Source organism: Chiroxiphia lanceolata, chromosome 13, assembly GCF_009829145.1.
Source record: "Chiroxiphia lanceolata isolate bChiLan1 chromosome 13, bChiLan1.pri, whole genome shotgun sequence".
Lineage (NCBI taxonomy): Eukaryota > Metazoa > Chordata > Aves > Passeriformes > Pipridae > Chiroxiphia > Chiroxiphia lanceolata.
Genome location: NC_045649.1, coordinates 2,902,343 through 2,927,284, shown reverse-complemented (window position 1 = coordinate 2,927,284; position 24,942 = coordinate 2,902,343). Strand labels below are relative to the sequence as shown.

General features: G+C 50.2%; 3 protein-coding genes across 12 annotated transcripts in view; 2 read left to right on the top strand and 1 right to left on the bottom strand.

Annotated features, from left to right (window-relative positions):
• LOC116793443 overlaps window positions 1-5,333 on the bottom strand; it is a 10,729-nt gene extending 5,396 nt beyond the window's left edge. The window contains exon 1 of the mRNA XM_032701303.1: window positions 5,323-5,333. The gene's annotated coding sequence lies outside the window, so the exon portion shown is untranslated. The remainder of the gene's footprint in view (window positions 1-5,322) is intronic.
• GFOD2 (glucose-fructose oxidoreductase domain containing 2) lies at window positions 493-12,481 on the top strand. 4 transcript variants are annotated; one of them, XM_032701290.1, is made up of 3 exons: window positions 493-582; window positions 4,385-4,727; window positions 10,132-12,481. In XM_032701290.1, the coding sequence occupies exons 2-3, from the start codon at window positions 4,469-4,471 to the stop codon at window positions 11,028-11,030; spliced, it is 1,158 nt and encodes a 385-aa protein (XP_032557181.1). In that variant the 5' UTR covers window positions 493-582; window positions 4,385-4,468; the 3' UTR covers window positions 11,031-12,481. The 4 variants fall into 4 exon arrangements, with proteins under 4 accessions (XP_032557181.1, XP_032557180.1, XP_032557182.1 ...); XM_032701289.1 differs by lacking the exon at window positions 493-582 and adding an exon at window positions 1,639-1,766; XM_032701291.1 differs by lacking the exon at window positions 493-582 and adding an exon at window positions 3,950-4,107.
• ENKD1 (enkurin domain containing 1) lies at window positions 12,122-24,942 on the top strand. 7 transcript variants are annotated; one of them, XM_032701283.1, is made up of 10 exons: window positions 14,001-14,088; window positions 16,693-16,804; window positions 18,244-18,280; window positions 18,410-18,538; window positions 18,825-19,049; window positions 20,121-20,293; window positions 22,266-22,424; window positions 22,545-22,714; window positions 23,535-23,671; window positions 24,180-24,942. In XM_032701283.1, exons 2-10 carry the CDS (start codon window positions 16,802-16,804, stop codon window positions 24,338-24,340), a joined length of 1,194 nt encoding a protein of 397 aa, XP_032557174.1. In that variant the 5' UTR covers window positions 14,001-14,088; window positions 16,693-16,801; the 3' UTR covers window positions 24,341-24,942. The 7 variants fall into 7 exon arrangements, with proteins under 7 accessions (XP_032557176.1, XP_032557177.1, XP_032557174.1 ...); XM_032701284.1 differs by lacking the exon at window positions 14,001-14,088 and adding an exon at window positions 14,547-14,821; XM_032701286.1 differs by lacking the exon at window positions 18,244-18,280 and having other exon boundaries at window positions 13,985-14,088.

Sequence of the window (24,942 nt, the reverse complement as noted above, 5' to 3'; positions counted from 1 at the left end):
AGCAGGAGGGAGCCTGCAGAGCTCCTCAGCAGCTCCCCATTGCCTTGAAGTGAACCTGAGAAATACAGAAGGTGCTCAGGGGCACCTGCCTGATGTCCTGCCACTGAGCCTTCCTCTCCCAACTTCTGGGAGTCGGTGAGGAGCCTCCTGTGCGATGCTGGGAGAGGATGAGGAGCAGTGTAAGGAGAAGAGCTGTGGTGGCTGTACGGGCACTCTTCTTTAGGTGTCGTGGTGTTCTGCCTCTGGAACCCAAAGCCCTTCAGCTGCGCGCTCATCGCGGGGACGACGAGCTCCACGCTGATCTCCCATTGGCTACTGGAGCTGTCCGTCACCTGAAGTCCCGCCTTTCCGCCGCTCTCCGGCCGCAGGATTGGCCGTCCTCTCACGTGGCGGGTGAAGCCGCCCTAGGTGCCGCCATGTTTTGAGCCGTTGCCCGGCGGAGGGGTGGGGCGGTGCTGGGCTGTTGCGCATGCGCGGGCCGGGGCAGGGGCGCCGCCCCGGGAGCGCGCGGCCGCCTCGGGAGCGCGCCCGGCCCGAGGATGCGCCAGGCGGGACAACCCGGGCGGCCCCGGCCGGGCACAGGTAAGGGCGGGGGGAACCCCGAGCTCCTCCGCTTCCCCGGGGCCGCCGAGCCCTGAGGGGGGCACGGCCCTGCCTGAGGGCGCGGGGCTGGGAGGGGCCCGGAGTCTCGGTGGGACAAACTGCGGGTGGGCCGGTGGGGTGAGGTGGAGCCTGATCCGTCCAGCCCCGTGAGGGCGGAGGTGAGGTGAGGTGAGGTGAGGTGAGCCCTTCCCTGTCCCACAGGTGAGGCGAGGTCAGGTGAGCCCTACCCGGTCCAGCCCCGCACCCCCGGTCATGCAGAACCCCCTGGGCAGTGCCAGGGGCTGCCACGGCCCTGCCAGGAGCCTCGTGTGACGGCCGGTTTGGTGTCCAGGATTTTCCAGCTGCTGCTGTCTCTGGCATGGTCCCCACTGCCACCTTTGAGCTGAGGCGGTCCCTACGGAAAGTGGTGTGCCAGGAACGAGGCCTTTCCTGCTGCACATCCAGGCCAGGAAGGACGGGGCGCTCTGCCGGGCTTGTCTCGAGCTGTGGCGGGAGCTGCGTGGGGCTGTGGGCTCGTGGGGCATCACACAACCCGCTGGCACTGCATTAGAAGCACGTTTAGTATCGAAAGCACGGCGGTCTCTGACATCAGCACATGAACCGTTTAATGCAGAGCCTCAGGTATGTTTGTGCCGGAAGGCTGGAGGAACATTTTGACAGGAAAAAATGACTCCACGCCATGGAGGTGACCTCCAGCTTCTCAGAGTGGTCCAGGGAAGTTCTCCCAGCTCTATTCCTGCAGAGACCTCACTGGCTTACAGAGTGATGCCCTCAGTTTCTACCAGCATTTCTGTCACCTTTGCTGTTCTCTGTGCAGAACTGACAGCTCTGAGGCAGCACCTCTGTTCACAGGAGGTCTCTGCAGTGCAGTAACATCACAGGTGTGAGAGCCCTGCTTCAGAGTGAAAACCTGTGTGAAAACCTGTCAGAGATTCTCCTGCCTCCTTAAGATCTGTGAGGATGTCACAACCAGTAGCAACCTTATTAGTTGTACAGCTGCTGTTACAATCTTTATTTTCTTTGCAAACTCAACAGCAATGACCAGCTGGATGGAAACAGTGCCCCTGTTGCATGGCCAGGGCTCTTCACAGCTTACCAGAGTCTGCTGCAAGAAACTACCTCCTTCAGATTGTTTTGTTCCTGCCTTCTCTGAGCTCTATTTGGTGTGCTCTTGTATGGTGATGGACAGTGAAAATTCAGGTTTTCTCCATCCAAAGCCACTGGTGACTTTATTACCTGTGGCATCTCTTCCAAACTGAGGAATCTTTTCTTTCTTAGGTCTTCCTTATGAGAAGATCTTGATGCTTTTGATCTCCTCTGAATTACTCCCAGTTCTGCTTCCCCCCACTCAGAGGGGAATACCAGACGTGCATGTCGAGCTCCAGAGGATGGTGCTCTGGGAACTTCTGTGGTGGTACAGTGCAGTTCTTGTAGCATCAGGAGTTGGTCCATGGCAGTAAATCAGCAGCTTTTGTGTGTTTGTGCCAATAGCTCTTAGTGGTACCAGCACAGAAGCACATCACGTTTGGGGAATAAGTGAGTTTATAATGAATTCCACCTGAGATTTTTTTTAAAGGGGCAGTTGGATAGAACACAGGAAAAAATAACACTTAAAATGAGTGACTGTTACTGAAATCAGCTTATCTGAGTAGCAGGAGTCTCCTGCTGCACGTGCTGTGCTCTTAGAGCATTTTCAAAGAAATCAGCCTTTTCTAAAGTGTTGTCATGTTGTGTAAGTGTGACATTGCTGAGCACATCTGTGCAATGTGGTGCAAGCAGGCACACACTCTCTTGGTCTCTCTTCCACCTTGCTTTGTGTCTCTTCAAAAAGGAGAGGATGCTCTTTCTACTGTAAGCATTTTTAGTTCTTCCAGCCCATAAACTGCCAAATATAGATGTGTGGGGACTTCAAAAGTTACACTTGCTGTCCACCCAGTTGTAAGATTTCATTTTTATTTGTGTCATTTATATAAAACAAGCCTGGGTGCAAGCCATCCTCCTTGCCAGTATCCCAGGATCTCACCCTTTTATGTAGAATAGTAAATATTTTCAAGATCCTTTTGATCTTGGTTGGTAGCATATTTGAGTGTTCTGCTAAATGTTGTATAAAAAGGAGTTTATTCCAATGAACTCCATTCATCTTTATAAAGAGTGACAACAACAGGATCGCTGCAAACACTGCATCACACAGAATAAGGAAAAACATACTGAATTAATTAAGTAAATATTTTATAAGCCATTTTATGGCATCTGTAAACATTTGTGCATTTTTCAGAATAAATACTCTCAAGTGCTGCTGTTTCTGTTACCTAGTTTCATGTCTATACTACAACAATACCTAGAAATTAACTCAGAGTTGCAGTTGCATTTATATAACAGATGCTGGGCAGTGTGGGCACCCCCAGACTAACAAGATGCTGATTGCAAACAAAGCCCTTGCCCTGTGAGCAGTTTGATTTGTGTGCTGGTTCTGCCCAGGGCTGTGTCAGGATTTGCTTTCACGTGCTGTGACTTAATGAGAGTATCTTAGAACGGGGAGGTGAGTAACCCTCTCTTTCTGAAACAGCTCGTGATTCTGGCTGCTTGTGGGGATCTTTTCCAAAGGTGTTGATCTGGTGCTGGTACCAGTTCTCTTTTTAAACGTGGTCTTTGCTTTTTCATTGTGAGCTTCTAACGAAAACTGAATTCGTCATGTTTTTCTTTCTGAAAAAAAAAATTCAAAAAAGGTCAAGAGTGGGTGTAGTAGATGAGAATTCAGAAAGGCACGGAACAAAAGCTGGATTGTAGGTTTCTTTGGCGTCACAGATTGAGGAGACTTCTGACATCTGTCCTTGAAGTTGGTGCTATAAAGGCAGTTGGGGCAGTTGTGACCAGAAGCTGTGTAAGACAGACCGGCAAGTAGGGATCAAAGGAATTAATTTACCAGGAAATACTTAAAAGAACAAAAGGAGTGTGACTTAACCAAATGTGTAGGGAATATCATAATTCTGTTCAAACCCTGCATTCCTGGAGATTAAATAGCATGGTCCCAAGTTAAGTAGAGCTTTTAACTACCCACAGTGGACACAGAGGAGCGCCCTTTTCCTTTCTGGAAAGCAGTTTGCTGTGTATTTAAACACTGACAGTGTCTCTCCTTGTAGCATTCTCCTCCCCAGGCAAAACAAGCACAGTGAATCCAGGCTTTCCCCACAGGACATATTTCCTAGATGTTCTCTGCAGCGACTTAACAATTTGCCATAAAATTGTTAAGGTCCAAGTAGTTGTTTTCAGCTTGTGCATTTAATTTGGAAGAAAGATTTATGTGCCCCAAAGCAAGCCTATTATTTCCAGCTATCTCAATCGCTCTAATAAAAGATATTACCTCATCTCACAAACCTTTATCTCATTTAGGGACTTACATCATCACAACTAAAACAGCTCTGCTTTTGCTGCCGGTGCGATAGACTATGTGTCCTGTTCCCCCAGTGCTTCCTGTTGCTCCCAGTTTGTGCCTCGCTGTCTCTGGTTTGTCCTGTGTGCTACTGTCTGTCTGTGTGCTGAGTTTTGAAGCTGAGGAGATGCTCAGACTCTGTCAAGCTGCTTTCTTACGGTTTTTCTACAGTAGCATTTTAGACTTGTCCCTTAATGCTGTTGTCTCTACGGATTGCAGGTTTTGGGAGTTTGGGTTTTTCTTAGGCTGTTGGAATGCTGTACAAAGGACAGGAGGTGGCATTCGGGCTAGATGTGCTTGGTACCAATATGTGCCTTTTGTTGAGTGACTTAAAAACTTTTCACATTTTAGGAACTGCGGATGGGCAGCAAGCTGAGGAGCCGAACATTCTACCGAAGGCCTGCGTGTAGCCCCTGATGGTTGAATGAATGAAGGATGAAAATGCTCCCCGGAGTGGGTGTGTTTGGAACTGGCAGCGCCGCCCGGGTCCTGGTACCCTTGCTGAGGGCAGAAGGCTTCTCCATTGAGGCGCTGTGGGGGAAGACTGAAGAGGAGGCCAAGCAGCTGGCAGAGGAAATGAACATCTCCTTCTACACGAGCCGGACGGACGATGTGTTGCTGCACCAGGACGTAGATTTGGTTTGCATCAATATCCCCCCCCCACTGACTCGGCAGATTGCTGTGAAGGCTCTAGGTACCTTTTTATCTTTGGAGTTGGACCAAAAACCCGTAGCTCGCTGGCAGGTTGAAATTTGAAGGTGTTACCCCAGCACAATTCTGGTTGCACCAACGGGCACATGCAGTGCTAGAGGTGTTGTGTGGAATTGGTAGCGCTGTCTGTGACAAAGGTTACCTAGTTTTTTTTAAAATCCTGTTTATAATTGCTTATAGCTCTGCTTGAACCAATTGGGCTGAAATATCTCATGTCTTCTTCAGGCTGAACTTACACTAGGGAGTTTTTAATAAAAATCAGCTGTATCAGAGATAATAATGAGAAGGTAAAATGTTTTCACGCTCGTAAAAAGAAACAACAAAGTAATCAAAAAAAACCCACCCCAAAACAAAACAACTTAAGTTGTTTAATTAATTTCTAATTTTCCCATGTTCTGCACTAGAAAACCAAGAATTGCCTGGGATGGGAGGGTTGTTCAGTTCTCCTTTCTGTTTTCCCCACAAATAAAACCAAACTTGGAAGCTGAAAGACTTTGAAAAAAATGTTTGCATGCACAGAATCTTGTGAGTTAGGATCAAAGAGATTTGCTGTTTCCAGCTGTGACCCTGGCCACCACCTGGAGCTCAGCTGGGACATCCATGTCCACGGCAGACTGTTGTGGTCCCAGGTGGAGGAATCCTTCCACCTGACACAGGAGGGCAGATGTTGGGGACAGCAGGAGGAATGCAGGAAGATGGGCTGGGTGAAGGCATCTGGGAGAGAAGGGATGACATCCCAGACTGGTTGGGCAGGGAGGGGGGAGCCAACTGCCCAGGCACCCTGACATTTCTTAATTCTCCAGTGTGACTTTGTAGTGTTAATGTCCTCTCCTGTAGCACAGCGTGGGTGTCAGTTTGCATGTAATTCTGAAAATAACAAGGGTGATATTTTTACTGTGTTTACAAGAGATCCACATGGGTTAATTTTAGGGTGGGTAATCTCTCAGACCATATGAGGCAGGCTGGTTTGTTGTTCTTAGCCTCTTTGCTCTACAGTAATTTCTTTTGGAAGTAAGCAACTCCCTGCACAAACATTTGCAATGCCACTTAGATATGCAGAGAGAGATTTCAGGCTTTTTTTTCCCCTTGTTTGTTTTTTATATTGTTAGATTTGTTTGTTTACCTCGTTAAAGTACTGACCTTTGAATTTAAGGTATTCTGATTTTTGAATATTTGAACTGCAAGTTAGAATTTATCTCTTCAGATATGCTAGAATTTCTTTTAAGCATTTGTTAGGTAATAGCATTTCACTAGGTCTTGTGGCTCTTGATGATCAAGTGGGCTAAAAGGAGAGGATTGAATCTTCTCTGGTGAATTATTGACTAAAAGGGGTTGAGATTCCTTCTTTGAAGGCTGGCAGCCTGTAAAATGGCATTATCCAGAAGAGGAAAGGGAGGTAGAGCTGGTGCAGAAGTGCAGAGGTAGTATGTGTGCTTGACTGCAATTTTAGGAAGTGGAAAGCTGAAAAAGCTGGGGAAGTGGATGGATTTAGAAATAAAGGGTAACTTACTCTTCACTTCATCTGTCCTGAGATGTTCTGATCTGCAAACTGATGCAGGCAGCTCAGACCCAGTGTGATGCTGACTTTGTCTTTCAGCTTTCCAGGTTCCTCGTGGTGGTATTTGTAGATCTGCTGCCAAGTATGTCATGACTTATTCCAAGCCAGTGTTGGGTGGTTTGATGTCACTGTGTGTTCTGAAGGAACACAGAACTAGGGTAGGGCCAAAGATGGCAAGTACATTTTCTCTGGAAGCTGAGATTGATACAGTGATGGTTATAATTAGAGAATTATTGGCTGTGAATTGTGTATTACAGATCAGTGTTTACTAGCCAAGAGACTGGGCTTTAGGAAAGACTAGATGTGGTAGAGTGATAATGGTCTTGTGTGTTGTGATTTGTTTTGTTTTGTTGAGGTTTGTTTTAAAGTGCTGACATTTTTATTACTTATTTGTGTACAATTTTATACCTTTTTTTTTTTTTTTTTTAAATTTAGAATGTGCTTCCATTTTTGTTCCTGGCAGAAAGGAGAAAGAGACCCAGTTTTTCTAGGCTGTGCAGTTGGCTTGCATAAGTTTCTTACTGTCAGATATCCATGAGCAAGCCTAGGTACAACTTTGGCATGATGGGGACAAAGCAGTGACACTGGTTTGAGTTCATGAACCAGACAGAACAGATCAAAGCCCAGAGGATAGTAGTTCACATTTAAATCAGTGTAATCTTATGGTTTATCTCCACAACAGGCAAAGCAAGAAGCTCTCCTAAATTTGTGCTTCTTTTGATCTCAGAGGAACTAAATTAATTTCACAAAATGTCTGTGTTGTGGTTCAGGTCCCACAGTTAAATGTACCTACCATTGCAGGAGGTGAGCACAGAGTGGAATTACTGGCTGGAGTGGAGTGTAAAATATGGGGTATTTGTCCTGTGAAATGAAGTTCAGGCAGAACATGACAAGTCCTCAGAGTAAAATTTCTTCAGGATGCTAAAGCTGATGCTGCTGCATGTAGAGAGCCCAGCCAACAAATGGAGGGGAGTAGATGGTTTGTTTGAGGAATCCTGGCAATGGTGACCTTTTACTCTCTTTTTTTCCCTGCCTCTTGCTGTAACAGCCAGTTGAATAGCCATAAACAGGAGAACTTCAGTGGAGTGCTGGTCTGCAGAAGCTGATGTGCTCCCTGCAGATGGGGTTTGCTCCAAGGGGTGCACAGAGCAGACCCTGAGGCATTTCATCAGGGCAGCCTGTGATGAGCTTCTCTCCTTGCTTGCTGCCTGTGAGGTGAGGAAACACAATTCCACAGCTCCACCTCCTTCCTTCCAGGACTTGCAGCCCTTTCTGTGGGCTTAGACCCACCTGTGAGCTGATTTAACCTTCCTGCTTGGAAAGAGAAAGCTTCCTTTACCAAACTGGGCCTAGTTGGTGATCTTACCTGGCTCACAGAGGGCTCTGAGGAGCACCAGAACCGTGTGGTGGCTCTCAGGTCTCCTGGCTGGTGAGGGCCTCAACAGAAAATTTTGCAGCTGTGGTTTAAGAAGACAATATGGTACGAAGTTCAGGTTATTCATTACCAAAACAGTAGTAACAGGCTGAGGGATGTAAGTTGCTCTGCCTTGGAAAACAAAAGGCATGGCCATTGTGTAGGTAAGGAACCTTGTAGCCATCTTCAACTCAGCCCTTGTCCTTGCTGCATAGCCATCTCTGTGAGCTTGGGGACAGCAGGAGGGATGTCCCACTGATGGCAGCTGCAGGATTATCCCAGAGCTGTTATGGTGTACCCAGGTCTCTTGTCCTGGCACTCTGGCAATGCAGTGGGCAGTGCTGAGCTGTGGGTGCACTGACTGCCCTCCCAAAAAAGGGCATCAGCCAGTTTTAGCTCCTGAAGTGGCTCGGTCTGCGCTGGCACAACGAGCACAGCACTGAGCGAGGGTGAGGCCGGGCAGCAGAGCAAGGACAGCCCGACCTGATGAACCACTCAGTGTGACAGGGCTGTCCCCAGGCAGCACAGAGGGGGGTCTCTCCCTGCTCTCCATCCCCCACTGCAGGGACCCAGGGCTGTGCAAGGGGGAGAGTGGTGCTGGCAGAGCAAGCACTGGCTGCAGAGCTGTACCCCGTGTGTTATTTCTGCAAGCTTTGAGGACTGTGGATCTGCTCAGGGTGCTCTGAACATCTTGTTGCTTTCTCTGTTTGCTTGTATTTTACTGTAACCTGGCTAGAGACAAGTGCCATGTAAACAAGAAGGCAGATAAACCAGGGACTGAAGCAGCTCCAGATGCTTCTCCAAGTGCTTCAGCTGTCCCTGCAAAATACTGAACAGAGTGTTGTGCCTCACCTCAGCAGCAGGACTGGGGACAGGGGAGTCAGAAATGGTCCCTGAAATGGGGGGTTACCAGTGGGGGAGTCAGAGTGTCCACTGGGAGTTTGACCTTACACTTTGTTCATTAAAGCTGCTGTTGACTCACGTTGATTTAGGGGTTTTCTGACTTGTAGACTTTTTATTTTCTGACTGGATTTTGCTTGTGTCTATTAGAAATGGAGTTCTGAGTCTCCTGTAGCTGTAGCTGACCCCTGGCTGGGCTGGGCACGGTGTGTCAGGGGAGCGCGCTGGCCCCTGGCCCGGAGGGTTCCTGAAAGGCTGGCTGGGCACAGCCGGGAGGTGGAGCACCGAGAGCGCTGTGGGATCTGCCTTCCCCTCGCGTGTGAGAGACCGATTTAAGCGCCTGTGCCGGTATCTTCTCATTGGGAGTCTATTAAAAGCTGTTCTGAGCAGGGAGCACAGTCTGCTCCTGGGTAAGGAGGAGCTTTCACACCACTGTGTGCGGTGATTCCTGCAATTCCTGGGCACAAATTGTGGTGTGATGTGATTGACCTTCAGGTCTGACATCACCAGGAAATGTCTGGAGACTTCTAGGTATAACCTTGGTTGTTACATTGAAAAAAGTCTAGGTAAGTATTTTATCAGAACAGATATAGAACAGGAAAAAAAACCAGGAAAAGTAAAGCCCTGTCATGAGAAAGGGAATACCAGCAGAGCTCCAAATGTAGGAATTGGTTAAAGCTTGTACTGTGATGCTCTTTTGTATTACTTTATTTCTGCTTTAAAGTTAAAAAAATTGAATTATCGACTGCCCTCATCGATTCAGGCTGAGCACAATGCAAAGTGCATCACTAGCAATAAAACCACAGTGGGTCAGCCTGGGAGGGCAGCTCTTGTCTGTGTAACTCAGTTACTTTTTGTCTGATTGTATGAGTAGGCTGCATGTGCAGACCAAAATGTTTTGCTTTCTAATTGGAAATGCTTTTAAAACAGTCCACTTACCTAAACATTATTTCTAATTCTTGTGTTCTGCACACAGAATATTTATAAAGAATATCTTTGATATATGTAATATCTATATATACACTTTAATACAAAGTAGATATATATATATATATGAATCTATTTAAAATAATATATTCATAGCGATGGTGAAATAAAAAATGAAAATCAAATCTCCCCTTCCCTCACCCCTTCCCTGTAGGGTACATGATTTTTTTTCCCCCCTCTGGCTGTACAGGTATTCAAATAATTTTATAACTACACCACACAAAGTGTGTCTTGTTTTAATGCCATGTGGTGCCATTTGGACATTTATCTTTCATGATGTAAAAATCCTCTGGTTTTTTTGGAGCCTCCCTCTGTGGGACTTTTTCATCTCTGCAACTGGAGCATCTGGGAATCATCACTGAGTCTTGCTGCACTTGGCATTCCCATTTTAGTTCCCAGATCTCTGCCTTTGAAATTACAACAGGAAAGCCTGACTCTTAAAAACTCCTTGACAGCCTTTGGGCAGCTGAGCGTGTTTCGCTCACATGTGCTAAATATGTACTTTTCTTTTTTCCATTTGTGCTGCAGGAATAGGGAAGAACGTGCTCTGTGAGAAAGCTGCTACCTCCGTGGATGCCTTCAGGATGGTCACGGCTGCCAGGTATTACCCCAAGCTGATGAGCATCGTTGGCAACGTCCTGCGTTTCTTGCCCGCCTTCGTGAAGATGAAGCAGCTGATAGAGGAGCACTACGTGGGCAACGTGATCATCTGCGACGTGCGGGTGTACGGGGGCAGCCTGCTCAGCCACAAGTACAACTGGATCTGTGATGAGCTGATGGGAGGGGGGGGGCTGCATACCATGGGCACCTACATTATCGACCTCCTGACTCACCTCATCAGCAGGAGAGCCGAGAAGGTGCACGGTCTGCTCAAGACTTTTGTGAAGCAGAACACGGCCATCAGCGGGATCCGCCACGTCACCAGCGACGACTTCTGCGTCTTCCAGATGCTGATGAGCGAGGGGGTCTGCTGCACTGTGACCCTCAACTTCAACATGCCCGGGTCGTTCATCCACGAGGTCATGATTGTTGGGTCCGCCGGGCGCCTCATAGCTCGTGGGACAGACTTGTATGGGCAAAAAAACACCGCGCTCCAAGAAGAACTACTGTTTACAGACTCGCTGAGTGTCAACAAGGGCCTTTTGGACAAGGGCTTTAAAGACATCCCGCTGCTTTACCTAAAGGGAATGGTGTACATGGTGCAAGCCCTGCGGCAGTCTTTCCAAGACCAGGAAGACCGTCGGACGTGGGACCACAAACCTGTCTCTATGGCAGCCTCTTTTGAAGATGGTCTGTACATGCAAAGTGTGGTGGAGGCCATCAAGAAATCGAGTAGGTCGGGCGAGTGGGAGGCTGTGGAGGTGATGACCGAGGAACCAGATGCCAACCAAAACCTCTGTGAGGCACTTCAAAGAAATAACTTATGAATATTCCTGCCTTGGAAAATAGGACAATTAACACTTCTGGCTGTAATGTAAAAAAAAAACCTCTGTTTTTAAGATATGTATATTCTTATTTAATAGCCTGAGTTTCTTGGTTTTTTTTAAACGTGTAAAATAATGTTCTGATAGGAACTGTTCTGGTTTAAATTGTTTAAAGAGTTTTAAATGTTTCTGTTTTTAGCAAACATTTAATTTTTGTCTTGGAGACTGGTAGGAAAACTTGAATTGCCCTTTGCACTTGCAGTAGCTGAAGTGAATCATGGGATCCCTGCCATTGCACAGCTTGGAAATGGGACACAACCCCTGTTGCACAGGTCTGATTTAACCATGAGAGCACGTGGAGCAAGATCAGGGAGTATCTGTTGTTCAGATGCCTTTTTCTTCTCTCGGAGACTGATTTACATTTTAATCCTCAGTTTGTAAAATTTTATAAAAGAGTTTAGTGATGTAAGAGGTCTCTAAACTCCTGTAGGACAAAAAGTAGAAGGAATGGATTAGAACTGGTAACATAAGGATCAGCCTTTTGGCTTCCTGCACGTGGCAAATGTCTTTCAAATTCATTTAAACTGGTGTTTTATTTAAATGATAGTATAATTCTCTGTTGTTGCTGTTTTGGCAGGAAAATCTTCAGGAAGTCTGTGATACATTGTGCTATTCTTCCATATCTGTAGACGTTATTCCTTCTACTCAAGAGGCTGCCTGCATCCAGCAGCTTTTTTTCCATAAGCTGTGTGTCTGTCAGTTGTGTTTACTGCCTGGCAGCACTGGTGCCATGCCTGTGGGGCCACGTTCTCATTTCTGTGACTATTAATAAATGCCTCCCAGGGTCACGGGGTTGCCATGGTGTCGTGGGTAATGAAGTTGTACAGCATTAACCTTCCTGGGACCTGAAGGTGGAAGGAAGGAGGTGTTTCCTACCTCTTGCAGCTCTCTTAACGTGCTGTCTGGATAACTGTCACACTACACCCATCCTGATAGCTGAGAGAACAGGGACTGAACTGCCATGGGTAAATCTGCTCCTGATCTCAAACACTGGCTATTAACCCTCTGGTCCTGCCCATCTTCATGTCCTCCTGCAGCTTGTGTCCAGTGGAGAGGTTTGTTGGCAGATGATGGCTGGAAGTTCATTCCTTTTGGGAGATGTTTCTCTCTGAGGCAGGTATGTGGAAAGGATAGTCCAATTTTAACTATGTTTATTTTGTGTACTTGAAAGCTTTTTTAAAAAAAATGTTTTCCCACTAAATTGTAACCCTGTGTATTTATGGATATTAACATGCACGCTGCTGTTTGATAAGCTGGACCTTCCTGAAAAGTATCGTGTTTTCTACAGAAATAAAAAGTTGTGTTTGTTGAGGACATTCTTTATGCAGCTGTGTGCTCGTGTTTGATTTGGTCAAGCCAAAGCCATCCTAATAAAAGTGAACAGGAGACTTACAGCTGGGACCCAGTACCTGGTGAGTCCTTCCTTATTTCTGTGCTCTTTTGCTGCCAGTTGGGTCACTTGGGTGTAGAAGCAGCTGTGTGATATCTGGCAATACAGCTCTGTGCTGTCCTAGCAAGTGTCATCCATCTATCACCAAGGGAAAGTAAGTCCCATCAGAAAATTAATTTCCCACCTCCTTGCTGTTTCCCTCAAACCACAGCTCTTGAGTAGCTGGTTTTGGAGATCCTCTTGCCCGTCTTCGACTAACCACATCAATTTCTGTTAAAAAAACAGGATCTTTATTCTGCCTGACTTATTGTAGTAAGTTGCTGGAAGACCCCAAGTAAGAAGCAAAATCCTTGCAGTACTGATGGGACTGCTGTCTTTGCTCAGTGTGTAAATCAGGTATTTACCCTTGGGTATTTACTCTCCACACAGTAAAACTCTGACAGAAACAGGTCTACTGATGTGCTGTTTTAAAGTGTAGGAGCTTGGCTGCTCCTGTGCTCTGTGCAATCTCACCCCTGCTGTGAGCTGGGAGAAAAGAGTGAAGGGTTAGGTTGGATATTAGGAAAAGGTTTTTCAGCCAGAGGGCGGTTGAGCAGTGTAACAGGCTGCCCAGGGAAGTGGTCACAGCACCAAGACTGACAGAGTTCAAGAAGCATTTGGACAAGGCTCTGTGAGGCACATGGGATTCTTGCGATGTCCTGTGCAGGCCCAGAGTTGTACTCGATGATCCTTGTGGGTCCCTTCCAACACAGGATATTCTGTGATGGTTTGTTTCTATGATTCTATTCACTGTTCCCAGCTGTAGCAGGTGGGGCAGCAAAAGCTGCATCTCTGCCAACCTTCCTTTAGGGGTAGAGGTCTGGTGTTCCTGCCATAGGTCTGAGCATCTAGTGTCTGTGGTGTCTGTGTGCTATGTAAAATGGGTGAGATAATGTCTCCCAAGCTCACCTGGAAGTCACCACCTTCATTCGGATAGCACAGCTCTGGCTGATTTCATGCCAGTTTTGGGTCTGTTATGAAGTTGCCTTCCTTGAACTGAGAACCTTCCTCTGTGCCTTTGTCAGTATGTTTGCATTGGGCAAAAAAAATCTTAATTACAGTTCCTATAGGAGAAGAAGGAAGACAAAACATCTCCGGATGATCCCAGTGAAGGAAACGCGGTGCCAAGACTCCTGGGTGAGCGAGAGACAGGACCGCAGAATTGTGCGGAGGGCTGAAAGGGGCTTCTCGTGGGCTGGCTCCATCCTCCAGCTGCCCTGCACGGGCGGAGCGGGATGGTGGCCACGGGAGCGCTCCTTTGGATGAGGCGAATCCCGGCCGTGAATCCCGGATTTCCCGGTGCCATCCCTGTTTGTCCAACGCGGCTGTTGTGCATTAGAGCCCGGGGCCGGCTCGGGGGATCAGTGCCCTGCCCGGCCCCTGCCGTGTCCCGGGGCCGACCGGGCGCAGCGGCAGCGGGGCCGGGGCAGCGGCAGCGGGGCCGGGCCCGCCCATCCCGGCGGAAGCGGCCGTTGCCGGGGAGCGGCGGGGCCGGGCCGGGCCCTCGGTGCCGGCGGGCCCAGCCCAGCCCAGCCCGGCCCGGCCGGGAGCGCTTCTCCGCGGCCTCCCTCGGTGAGTCCTCTCGGGGTGGGGGGAAGGGGGGACGCTCAGGGCGCTCCCGGGGCCGCCCGCCGGGGCTCGGGAGCGGCGGAGGCCGGAGAGGGCTGGAGCCGGAGCTGGAGCCGGAGCTGGGGCAGGGGCAGCGCCCGCGGGGAGAGGCGGGGAAAGCCCCGGCCGCCCTCGGCACCCCGGGGCTGCGCTGCTGGCAGCGCCCCCGGCCCCTCTCCCCGGGGGCCAGGAAGGGTCCCCAGGGGTGTCCCGTGTTGCTCAGCGGGTCCCGGCTCTCGGCACGGGTTGATGCTGGTCCCGAGCCGGCCCGGCCGGAGGGGTCTGGGCTGCGGCACCCTCGCCCGACCCGCTGCTGCACGTCGGGTCCTGTAATCGCAGCGCGGGGCTCGTCCCCGCGTCGGGGAGGAATCCCACGCGTCGAGGTGGGGCCGCGGTGTCGTCATCTGCCCTCGCTCCTCGGGGAGAGGACTGGGCTGCAGCCCTGCGATACCCACATCAGTCTCTGCCCGCCTCCCACCGTCCCTCGTTCACCTCCTGCTCCAGATGCTGCAGTTCACACGTCTGACTCCCTGGGCAGACTGTCCAGGCTGGCTTTGTTCCTAAAGTGCTGTCGGTGGATACCTCGCCAGCTCCCAGGAAACATGTTCAGCATGCAAACGCCGGTGTCGCACTCGGCTGTACCTGCCCCTCTGTTTTCAGAGAGACAAAAGAGAATATGGGTCTTTGAGACTGGCAGGTGGGGAAGAGCTGGTGAGACCTGGGGGAAACAGCATGGGGAATAGTATTAAAAGGAGAATATTAACTTCTCTCATTGCAGTCAGCAAGCTTAGGCAGGGACTGACACCACTTGGGTAGGTCCACAGCACATGGACCTCGTTTCCTGACCCCTGATTCTGCAGGAGGAATGGTTGCAGATCCAGGTTCTGCCCTGTTTTGGTGCAGCCCTCAGGCGTGGAAGTTATCCTGATGTGACTTTCCATTTCAGCTAAAACTGTTGAGGAAGGAATCAAGCATGCAAGACCAGCTGCACGGAGATTAGCCCTTTGATTTGCTGCAGATGACTTGTTCTGCTTATCACAGCTTATCGCAGCCGTGGGATGATTTTTCCCATGCTTTTTGCAGAGATTGGCTCGTGAAGGCAAGAAGCTGGGCTGGTGTCAGCTCTGTGTGTGGTAGCAGCTTCCTGGCCAGGGACACAGGAACAGCGAAAATGTCTTCTGTGAAGAAGAGGGAATGCTTCAAAGTCAGATGCAGTGGGTCCAAGGGTGTGAAATACATCTGCCCAAGCCTTGTCTGTTCCCATGTTTTGTAGTTTACTTTGATGCCAAAAACAAGCAACAAAAGGAAGCTGTGGTTCTTACAGGCTCTGAAAGGTCTCAGTTTGCCAAGGGGATAAGTAGCATTTTTACTGCTTGCTCAGCTGCAGCAAAGGGCACAAAGAGTCGAGTTAATGGTTACTAAACTTACAGGGACGCTCTGGGAGAGAGAGAGCTGGAGCCTGCATTGCTTGACTCCTAGGCCAGCATTAAACTGTGGTCCTGGGGGAGAAGTGAGCAGCCCTCCAGGCTCAGCCAGGGTGAGTGAGCAATGCTAAAGTTGTTGGGTTACTCTGTGCCTCCTGTGCAGGGCAGGGAACAGGGCTGGGGCAGCCCTGTGGCTGCTTCTCTGTGAGTGTACAGGCTGGCAGGGGGTAAGAACAGAGAGGAGCTGCACACATGTATCTGTGTACCTGGACTTAACCAGCCTGTTTTGCAGAATCTGCCTGCATCTCACAGCCTGTGAGTGCACTAAATGGTGTTTTTCTGGTGGGAGTAGGTCAGGTACTGTATTGTTGAAGTTTAGGTTTCTAACATGGTGATAATAGAAGATGCTGTCCTGGGTGCAGACAGTGATCAGGTCAGTCCCTGAGGGCTGACCCTGTTCCCTCTTACTTCTCCTCTGTGCTCACAAGCACATGCTTCTGCTGTGTTTCCCTGGTGCTTGATCCAGTGCTTCTCTGATCCTCATGTGCAGGGAAAAGCCAGACTGCTTTTGGATAGGAGGTTACACAGGTAGAGAACGAACCCAGCAAAAGAAATTACTTGTTTGATAGAGGAGTAGTGGGTGGAATTGGCTCAGTACAGGACTGTTGGTGCTGCAGACCAAGCAGGCAGGAGTGGCAGCAGAGGAGCTCCACACATCCTCACTTGGCAGAAGTGAGCCACGAGGTTCTCTCACTCGTGTCCCCCAAGCAGGCCCATGGTCAGCAGGAGCAGAGCAGCAGCTTGGGAATTCTGTACCAGTGGTTGGTAACTGAGGTTTGGCAGCTGCTTCCCAGGGCTGGGAGACTGGTACTGGGGGCCAGTGTCCCACATAGGGGCATTTGCTATAGGTACCTAGATGGGCAAGATGCTTACTGTTGTAAAGAGGTTGTCTGATCTTGCAAGATCCCAATCCAGAGGTGATGTGACTTGCAAATCAGGGAGTGGGTGTCATTTGCAAATTCCCTGCAGCAGGGCAAGGTGCAGTTGGGATGTGAAGGTATAAAATGAGCCTTCCATCCCCCGCCTCCCATCAACTTGCCTTTCCTCCTTCAACCCCCAGCAGTAATTGTCTGCTCTTTTACAGGTCTTGATTTCAGCCTGTCATTTTGCGTGTAAATTACTGGGTTGGAACACGAGTTCAGATCAAGATCAGATGTGCATTTCAAGGCCAGTAGCTGTTCTGGAGTGATCTCATGGTGAATGCTTTTTTTTCCCGTTTTTTTTTTTTTTTTTCTAGAATGAGAGAGCCTGTTCTGGCTTAGTTGGATCCATTATCAAGGAGATTAAATAATACCAAGCCAGCCTCCTTTTATCTCTGGCTGAGAGTCTGTGCCTGCTTTTCAGAAATAGCTTTCCCAGAGCAGCTGGGTACAGGCTGCACATGCAATGCTGGTGTGCAGTAGTCAGCACTGCTTACATTGCCTCTGCTGCTGTGTCCAGGAGATGAATAACAGCATTTTGCTAATGGGTCTCATGTCAACAGGGGTGATTTACCAAGGAAGACTGCAGTGCATTAGTTAGTATGACTCAGACTCACTCAGCCTTGTACTGATCGTTTATTGGTTTATAAATTAAACTGCAGATGCTGCGTCCCGTCAGTGCCTGCATGCCAAGGATCCTGAAAGGGGTTCTTCCCGGAGGGTTGTCTCAGAAACCTTTGAATGATGCCCCAGGAGTCAGGGCATGCAGGTTGTAGCCCCAGCTCTTACAGCAGTGACTCCAGCCACGCTGCCCTGGCGCCTGTCAAAATCACGGTGTGACTCTGATGAGGCAGTGAGGCTCTTGTGGCACCTGCTGAGAGCTCACCAGCAGCCTGTGCCTGCTGGGCTGGCATCCTGCATCCTCGTGTTCTGAGCAGGGAGCAAGTCCCTCGGGTTTCTTGTAGGCACAAAAATGCTATCCAGGGGATCTTGGTGAGCAGCACAGCTCCTGCCCCTTCCTGCTGGAAGGGTCTTTTCTCCTCCTATCATGGGAAGGGGAAATAGAACAGGGATCAGTGTGGGCCAGGGCAGGGACTAGCAGATCTGTGCTGCACTGAAAAATACTTTGGAAATTAGAGAGATTTTTTTCTAAGCAGGTGACTCTGTTCTCCCCAAGACCTGAGAAACCAGCTGGGTTCTTCCCCATAAACCCAGCATCTGCCCCTGCATGATCCTGCAGTGAAGTGTTTTATCTTGGTTCCTTTTAAGGTTCATTCCCAGCCTGCTCAGGGGTGGTGACAACACAGGTGTGTTCTCAGGGAGGATGCAGCCTGGTGGAGCAGGGGCTTCAGCTTCCTCTGGGCAGGCTGTGTTTGAACCACAGGAGCCATTTAGAGGGAGCCCAAGGTGCAAATCTCAGGCCAAAACCTGTCAGATCATGGCCAGCTACCCTGTGTTTCCTGTTTACTGAAGGCACACAGGGAGCTGATCTGAGAGCAGCTCAGCTCTTTGTGTGTTTGCATTAAATGTTTCTGTATGGGAGAACAGAGCCAGGAAGGATTTTCTGTTTTGAAGGTACTGATATTGCAGCAACCATGGACATTCCAGGTTCAGTGCTGGTAAAAATGCTGATTAGACCCACAGCAGGGATGGTGCTGCTGGACCCCTTGTTTCACCTGCATGGGGTCCAGTTCAGGGTGGTTTCCTACTTGCAGGTCATCTCTGTAGATACGGTTGAGCTGTCTAACAAAGGTCAGAAGTTCCCCTCTTTATATTTATATTTATATTTGCATTTACATTTATATTTATTATTTATATTTATATTTATATTTACTGTAGCTTTTCAGTGGCTCAGTGAGCCCTGTTCATTTCTCTTCTCAGTGCTGGTTGGTTTCCGTGGCAGAGGCAGGGCAACGTGTGGCAGGATGTGTGAGGGGCCATCCAGGATTTCTGGCCCCATTCCTCCAGACCCTACGCTTTTTCCAGAGTATTACAAACGCCCCTTCTCAGGTGAGTCCTTGATGCTTGCTACAGACATGTGGGTTTGTGCTTTGGCATGACAGCTTGCATGTTTGATGTCCTTATCCTTTGATGTCGTCAACAGTCTCCATTTACACCAGTGCAGGTGCTTCTGCTGCCTCATGGATGGTGATCCTAAAGGGGATCTGTACAGCTGGTTGAAAAATGGGAAAGTAGAGGTGGAGAGGGTGTCTTCAGCATTGTTTGTGGGCTGTGAGTGAAGAAAACTATGAGATGATCATTTCCTGAGAAGGGTCTCCTTTTTCTTTCTCTGTAGCTCAAGGGAGGCTGGAAGGAAATGCTCAGAAGCTGCATTTGACCTCTGGCCCCCTGGACCCAGTTCCCAACCCATACTCTGCTTTGGGCAGTGCCCGCCAGGCCCAGCCAAGCCCTCGCATTCGCCCCAGTGGGAAGGACTTCCTGGAGAAGGGGCGGAAGGGGACACTCGGCCTCTTGCTGCAGCTCGAGGGGATCTCCCTTGGCGGGGGATTGCCGGTCAAGAGTAAGTACAGCCGAGTCACTGCTGGCCTGAGTTGCTTTTTGGGCCAGAGATGGAGCATCAGGGAATTGGGTGGATTCCTTGGATCTGCTGCGTTTGGCCTGGCAGTGGTGTCATCTGTTATGGCCTCCATGGCTCCAGCCTGAACCAGGTCTAGAACTGGAAGAGGGACTTTAGTCAGACTAATATATATGGATCAGATGAAACCTTCATGTATAGAGGATGTTTAACATGGCAAGTTCCTTGTTGGTGAAGCCAGGCAGGATTTGGGAAGTGTCTGTGTAGGTGGATACTGAGAACGTCTTTGCGGAAGATGTTTCCCTCTCCAGGGATGTCACCCAGAGTACATTCAGAGGTCCAGGAAGGAGATAAGGCTGAGCCCTGGGTGTCATTTGGTTTGTTTCATGTGCTGGCATTGCCCCCAGCCTAGGGTCAGCATGGTGGATGCCAGCTGGTGACTGCCACAACTGCTATGCCCATGCAGACGAGGGTCTGGTTGTGTCAGTTGAGATCTTCCCTGTCTTGGGAAGACCAAAGAAGGATCATTTTTTATTCAAAACAAAAAAACCATCCACAATCCATAACCTCAGTGATGTCCACTTGAACGTGGGACAGTGGCTGACCCTGAAACCAGGAACAGTGCAAGTTTACAGTTCTGCAGCTGCCATTAGCCAGCCCTCTCTGCTTCATCACCATGGGATGCTGATTCCATGGGATGGGAATTGGCCTTGCTCTTGGGAGGATCCTGGCACAGCTGTCATAGTCCAAACTGGGACAAGTGGGCCACTGAGGACAGGGGAGGCTGTGAACACCAGCAGTGTGCACAGACCTGTGCTGATGCTCATCTGAGCACTGTGGGATCCTCTGGCAGAAGAATCAGTCCAGGGGTGTGCACCTAGCGTGGGAGGGATGCAGAGATGGTCTAGTCTGCAGGAGAGGGCAGAACTTGCTGGTTCTGTGGGCTGTTGGACCACCTTTAAAGACAGATCTGTGGGCTCTGGTGCCAGTGCTCCAAGAGCCTGCATCCCTTGGCAGTGTCTGGGAGGTGAAGGTGTGTCTCCCCTTGCTGTGCAGGGAAAGAGCCCAAGGACTACGAGAAGGAAAATGTGAGGCGGATAAAGGAGATTCAGAAGAGGTACAAAGAGAAGGAGCGAGCCCAAGAGCACAGCCAGCCCAAGCCTGTGAAAGCTCTGTGGAAATCCCAGAAATATGAAAACGTGGAGTCAAAGGTGAAGGCCAAACTGCAGGTTGGTACCTACGGAGCTCTTGAACTCTCCTGGCTTGGGATGTGGTTCAGCCATGAGGGACAGTGGGATGGTGGAGACTGGGGAGTCACAGAACCGACAGGGTGTGGGGGCATCTCGGTGCTGAAGCACAAGGGGCAGACGTGGCAGCAGAGTGAGAGCATGTGGTCTGGGTCCAGAGAGTGAGTGCTGCAATAATAATAATCCCCATCCTGTCTGGCCAAGCAGCCCCCCTGGCAGGGGAGGCAGAGAAGAGGGAAATCTCATCACACCTGTGTGGTGAGTTCCAGGTGGTTCCCTCTCCCAGCCGTATTCCCTGCCTGGGGATGCTCCCAGTGACACAGGGAGCTTGTGCAGACGGTGGGTGCAAGCTGAGCCTGAGCTCCTGCACAAGCCTTCCCCCAGTACTCCCTTGCTGAGCTGGAGTCTTCAAGTTCTTCCTTATCTCTGCATTGCTTCCCTTTCATCTGTGGCCAACTTTTGACGCTAAAATGATGTGTATCGACAGCAACTGCAAAAATTGGCAAGATCATTCCAAAACCAGTGGTCCCAAATGCTCTGTCCCTTCTTCCTGGTGTGCCACCAACCTCTCTGATGTCGGTGACCCTTCCACACACGGGAGCAAACCCACATGTGCTTCAGAACGCGAGCCTACGCTCGTTTGACAATCTGAGGAAGATTGAGATCATTCCTTCCTTTGTTTTGGGGGGAGGGGGTGGTCTCTGCGCAGGCAGTTTCTGCGTGGTGCGTTCCTTGTGCTCTGTGGACTCCTCCAGAGGGGTGACAGGCAGCCCTGGCGCTGACTCACTGAGCTTTAGCTGTTGCTGTGGCTCTCCTGGAGCTGAGGTGTTCCCTTTGAAGGATATCCATCCTCTGTGAAGCTGCTGCTGCTCAGAGTTTAAGTTGATTCTGTTAGATCTTGAGGACTAATGCAGAGCTTCTTTTCTCTCATCTCTCCCTGAGGCTGTTGACTGTAGCAGCTGCCTTGGAAAGGGCTCTGGCAGCCCCAGTGCTCCCAGGGAGCGTGCTGTGCTCTGCTAGCATGCTCATAAAATCACAGCCTTACTCGACTTCGAGCCAGCCCTGCTAAGGAAAGGCACTTCTCATTAACTTACTGGAGAGATCCAGGTCTTCTGGCTCCTGTTGAAACAAGACTGATCATCTTTGGAGCAGTGCTGAGGAACATCACATACCCTGCTCCTTACACCAAAACCACTGATGTGACTGACTGATCCCACCATCAGTCTGCAGCTCTGCCCAGCTAAATGGGCCAGGCAAGAAGGAATCTGCCCCGAGGGGCTGCAGTTCAGCTGAGGGAGCTGCTGAGACTTTGAGTGCCTGTAAAGAGCTGGGGGCTGCCCTGTGTAGTTCCTGTCTCTTCCAAGAGCAGAGCAGTGCCCTGGTTGCATTTATCACAAGGTCACCCCCTCGCAACAGTGTCAACTTTCAATTTTCAGGGTTTGTTTGCAAAAAGATTGTCTCTGAGATAGTCCCAGACCACCTGCTAGACATCAAGTAGTGTCACCTTGTGCCAGTGCTAACCACGGCCTTTAAAGATGCCCCTCAGGTGCAATTCCACCAGACTTTCACTCTCCACTCTTTTTTCTGTCTAGAGTGATATAACCACAGATTTGAGGTGCTGAGCAGGGCAGCACTTGAGAGCCAGCACCTCAGCAGTCAGCTTCATGCCTTCAGCTTCACTGCCTCTGCAGTTTCTGCAGATTTTCCTCTCTTAGCAATTCTTTACAAAGTTCTGTTTCCAGGGCTGTATTTGTTGCTTTGTTGGCCTTTGCTGGCTGACTACTGATTGCCTTCCCCCAAGAACTTCTGCCAAGTCATGGCAGAAAGCGTGTGCTACCGTGTGCCTGCTGGAAACCTGTGGCTGAGCTCATGGTTGAAGACCCAAATTTGGTTGGATGGGTTTCTCTTTGCTCCAGTCTCCCTCCAATAGTGGATCTTCCCTTGCCTTCCCCAGGAGACCTCCCCACCTCCAAATCCTGAGGCTGTGAAGTTCCTGAGAGCATATTCTCGCTGTGGCTCTGGGATCAAGCCCTGCAGACTGCTCTCCCCAAGGCCTGTCAGAGCCAGAAGAGCAGACACAGAGACTCCAGAGGCACAGGGTGCTGAAACCAAGGTGAGTGGCACGCTAACTGCATCCATACCAGGGATTTCTGGCACCCATGCATCCCAGTGGTTTCCTGGTTGTGTGTGTGTGCCCAGAGGGCCCTTGATCCCTCGCTCTCTCTTCTTCCAGATCCAGGTGGAGGGCAGGAGCATCGACTTCATCAAGCACAATGCCTGCAATGCCAAGCGGGCCCCGCTGCGCCGCTCCCAGTCCCTGCAGGCACTGGCTGAGCTGCTGGAACAGAAGCACCGGGAGCAGGAGGAATACAACACCAAGCAGAAGGGCCACGTCCCCCAGTAGTATGTATGACCCCCCTGTAACAGCCTTCACTGCATCCCCCAGCTTCTGCATAGAGAGGGGGGCAGAGGCACACTCACCATGCGCAGCAGCACCGTTTACTGTGGCCTGGGGAATAAACACTGTCCCTCTTGCCTTCCTGACTCAACAAACATCACATGGCCAGTGCAACTGGGCTCAAGAGTTTTGTCTCCTCCTCTCTTGCTTGCCTCTGTACAGTGATGCTGACAGGGGGGTGCTCTGTGTGCTCCTGCCCCTTCGTGAGCTTTGCTCTGCGTGACGCAGCTTCAGCATTAAAAGGTCTGGTTTTGGAGGGGCAGAGAGCTCGTTCTGCATCACAAGTGTTCACCCTACCTTGGACCTGGAGTCTGAGGAACATCCAACTAGTGCTGTGCATTTGGGGGTTCTGAGTGGAAGGCTGTTCCTGGGTGCCACTGTCCTGGGACAGTGTCAGTCCTTCGGCTGTGCATCCTTGGCCATGAGCTGCTCTGTCCAACTTCATTCTGCCACTGACCCACAGACGGTTTTGCGAGGACTCGGTGAGCCAGAAACGAGCAGCAGCATCCCTTGTCTCCAAGGAGTATGTGCTGGCCTGAGTGTGTCTCTTCCAGCAGCCCTTTGGTGCATGTGGAGTGTGTTTGCTCACGTGTGGGCTAAACCCGCCTGTATCCTCCACAGCGAGGGCGTGTGGATCCCTTTGGTCCTCAGGCAGTGACATGGAGCATAGCAGGGTTTGAAGGTCATGATTCCTGCTCTCTGCTGGTGTCCCTGGGCTGCCCCTCCTGCCAGATGTGCCAACACCTGCTCTCCTTTGCCTTGCAGCCTGCTGGAGAGGAAGGAGCTGTGGCGCAAACAGATGGAGGAGCGGCTGCGGAACCTGCCAGATCCCGACACGCCGCCTGGTCACACCATGATGCCGGAGGACCAGCGGCTGGAGACCCTCGGCAACCTGAAGCAGAGTAAGAGGGGAAAAAAATGGGGATTCCAGCTGAGAAAAAGAAGCAATCCTAGCCAGGATTGCTTGTGGGGAAGAGAGTCGTGGGCCACAGATTCCTGCCACTTGAAGGGTTGCCTGGAATAAGGCGTGTGTAGGCAGGATGTGAGCTGTGTGTGTGGAAAGAGCAGTCAGTCTCCTGCAGCTTGGTGGGACCTGCAGGTTACAGGAGTGGCTCTCTGGAGCAGGCTTGTCTAGTGGACCTGATGTTAGGGTTACTATTACTCCTAAAACGTTGGAAAGATTTTAGTTGGAATGGACCCTCAGAAGTCTCTAGTCCAATCCTTGTTTCTTCAAAGCTGGAGCAGGTCCTTCAGGTCCTCATCCAGCTGAGCTTTGTATAGAAGGATTCTAGGTTCGTGTTCCAGTGCTGCCATCATTCTCATGGCTGGGGATGGGGTCATAGTGTCAGGAAAAGGATAGATTTATTTGTTCTCCAACTTACACTAGTTGTCTTATTTCTCTTTTTACAGGCCAGGAGCAGCTGATAAAGGACTTGGTTCTGCTGCCAATGCGTGGAGACTCCCTCAAGATGCAGAACAGGCGGGTAGAGCTGGAGAGGAAGCTCTCCCAGATAGAAGAGGCAATCAAAATTTTCTCGAGGCCCAAGGTCTTCATCAAGCTGGACTCCTGAGCCAGTGGGGCCACTGTGCTGTGCTGCTCTGCATGAACATCCTTCCTTGCTGTGCAGGAATGGACATCACTTTAGGAGGGAAAGAGAGGAAGACATGTTCCAGACCCTGGGCCCAGGCAGGTGCTGGTACAGTGTCCAGTGTTCAACTGGCATCCTTTGCTCACCCTCCAGTGCTGTGTCTTGTCCACAGAAAAGGGAGGGAGATGACCTAATATACTCCTTGCTCAGTGGTCTGGAGAACAGTTGTCTCTGTGCTGCTTGACTTCTCACAGATCAGCTCTCTTCTCTGGATCCATGCCATCACCTTGTATTTTCCCATTTTTTCCTGCTTCTAGATACTGGTAGGAGGTCTCCCATGCTGCTGCCTGTGGTGTTCCTTCCCACGGTTTTTCTCCTGAGCCTGGCCCGTGGTCATGGCTCATCCTGAGCACCTGCAGGCTCAGCAGGTTGGGGACAGCTTGGGACAAGGAAAAGGCACAGAGCTTCAGTGCTTTCTGCCTGGGGAAGGGCTGAGCTGGCGGGGCAATCTGGTGGGATGTCTGGAGAAGCCTTTGTTGTCTTGGGGCAGGAGATACTCTAATAAATCATCATTTCCATCTCTC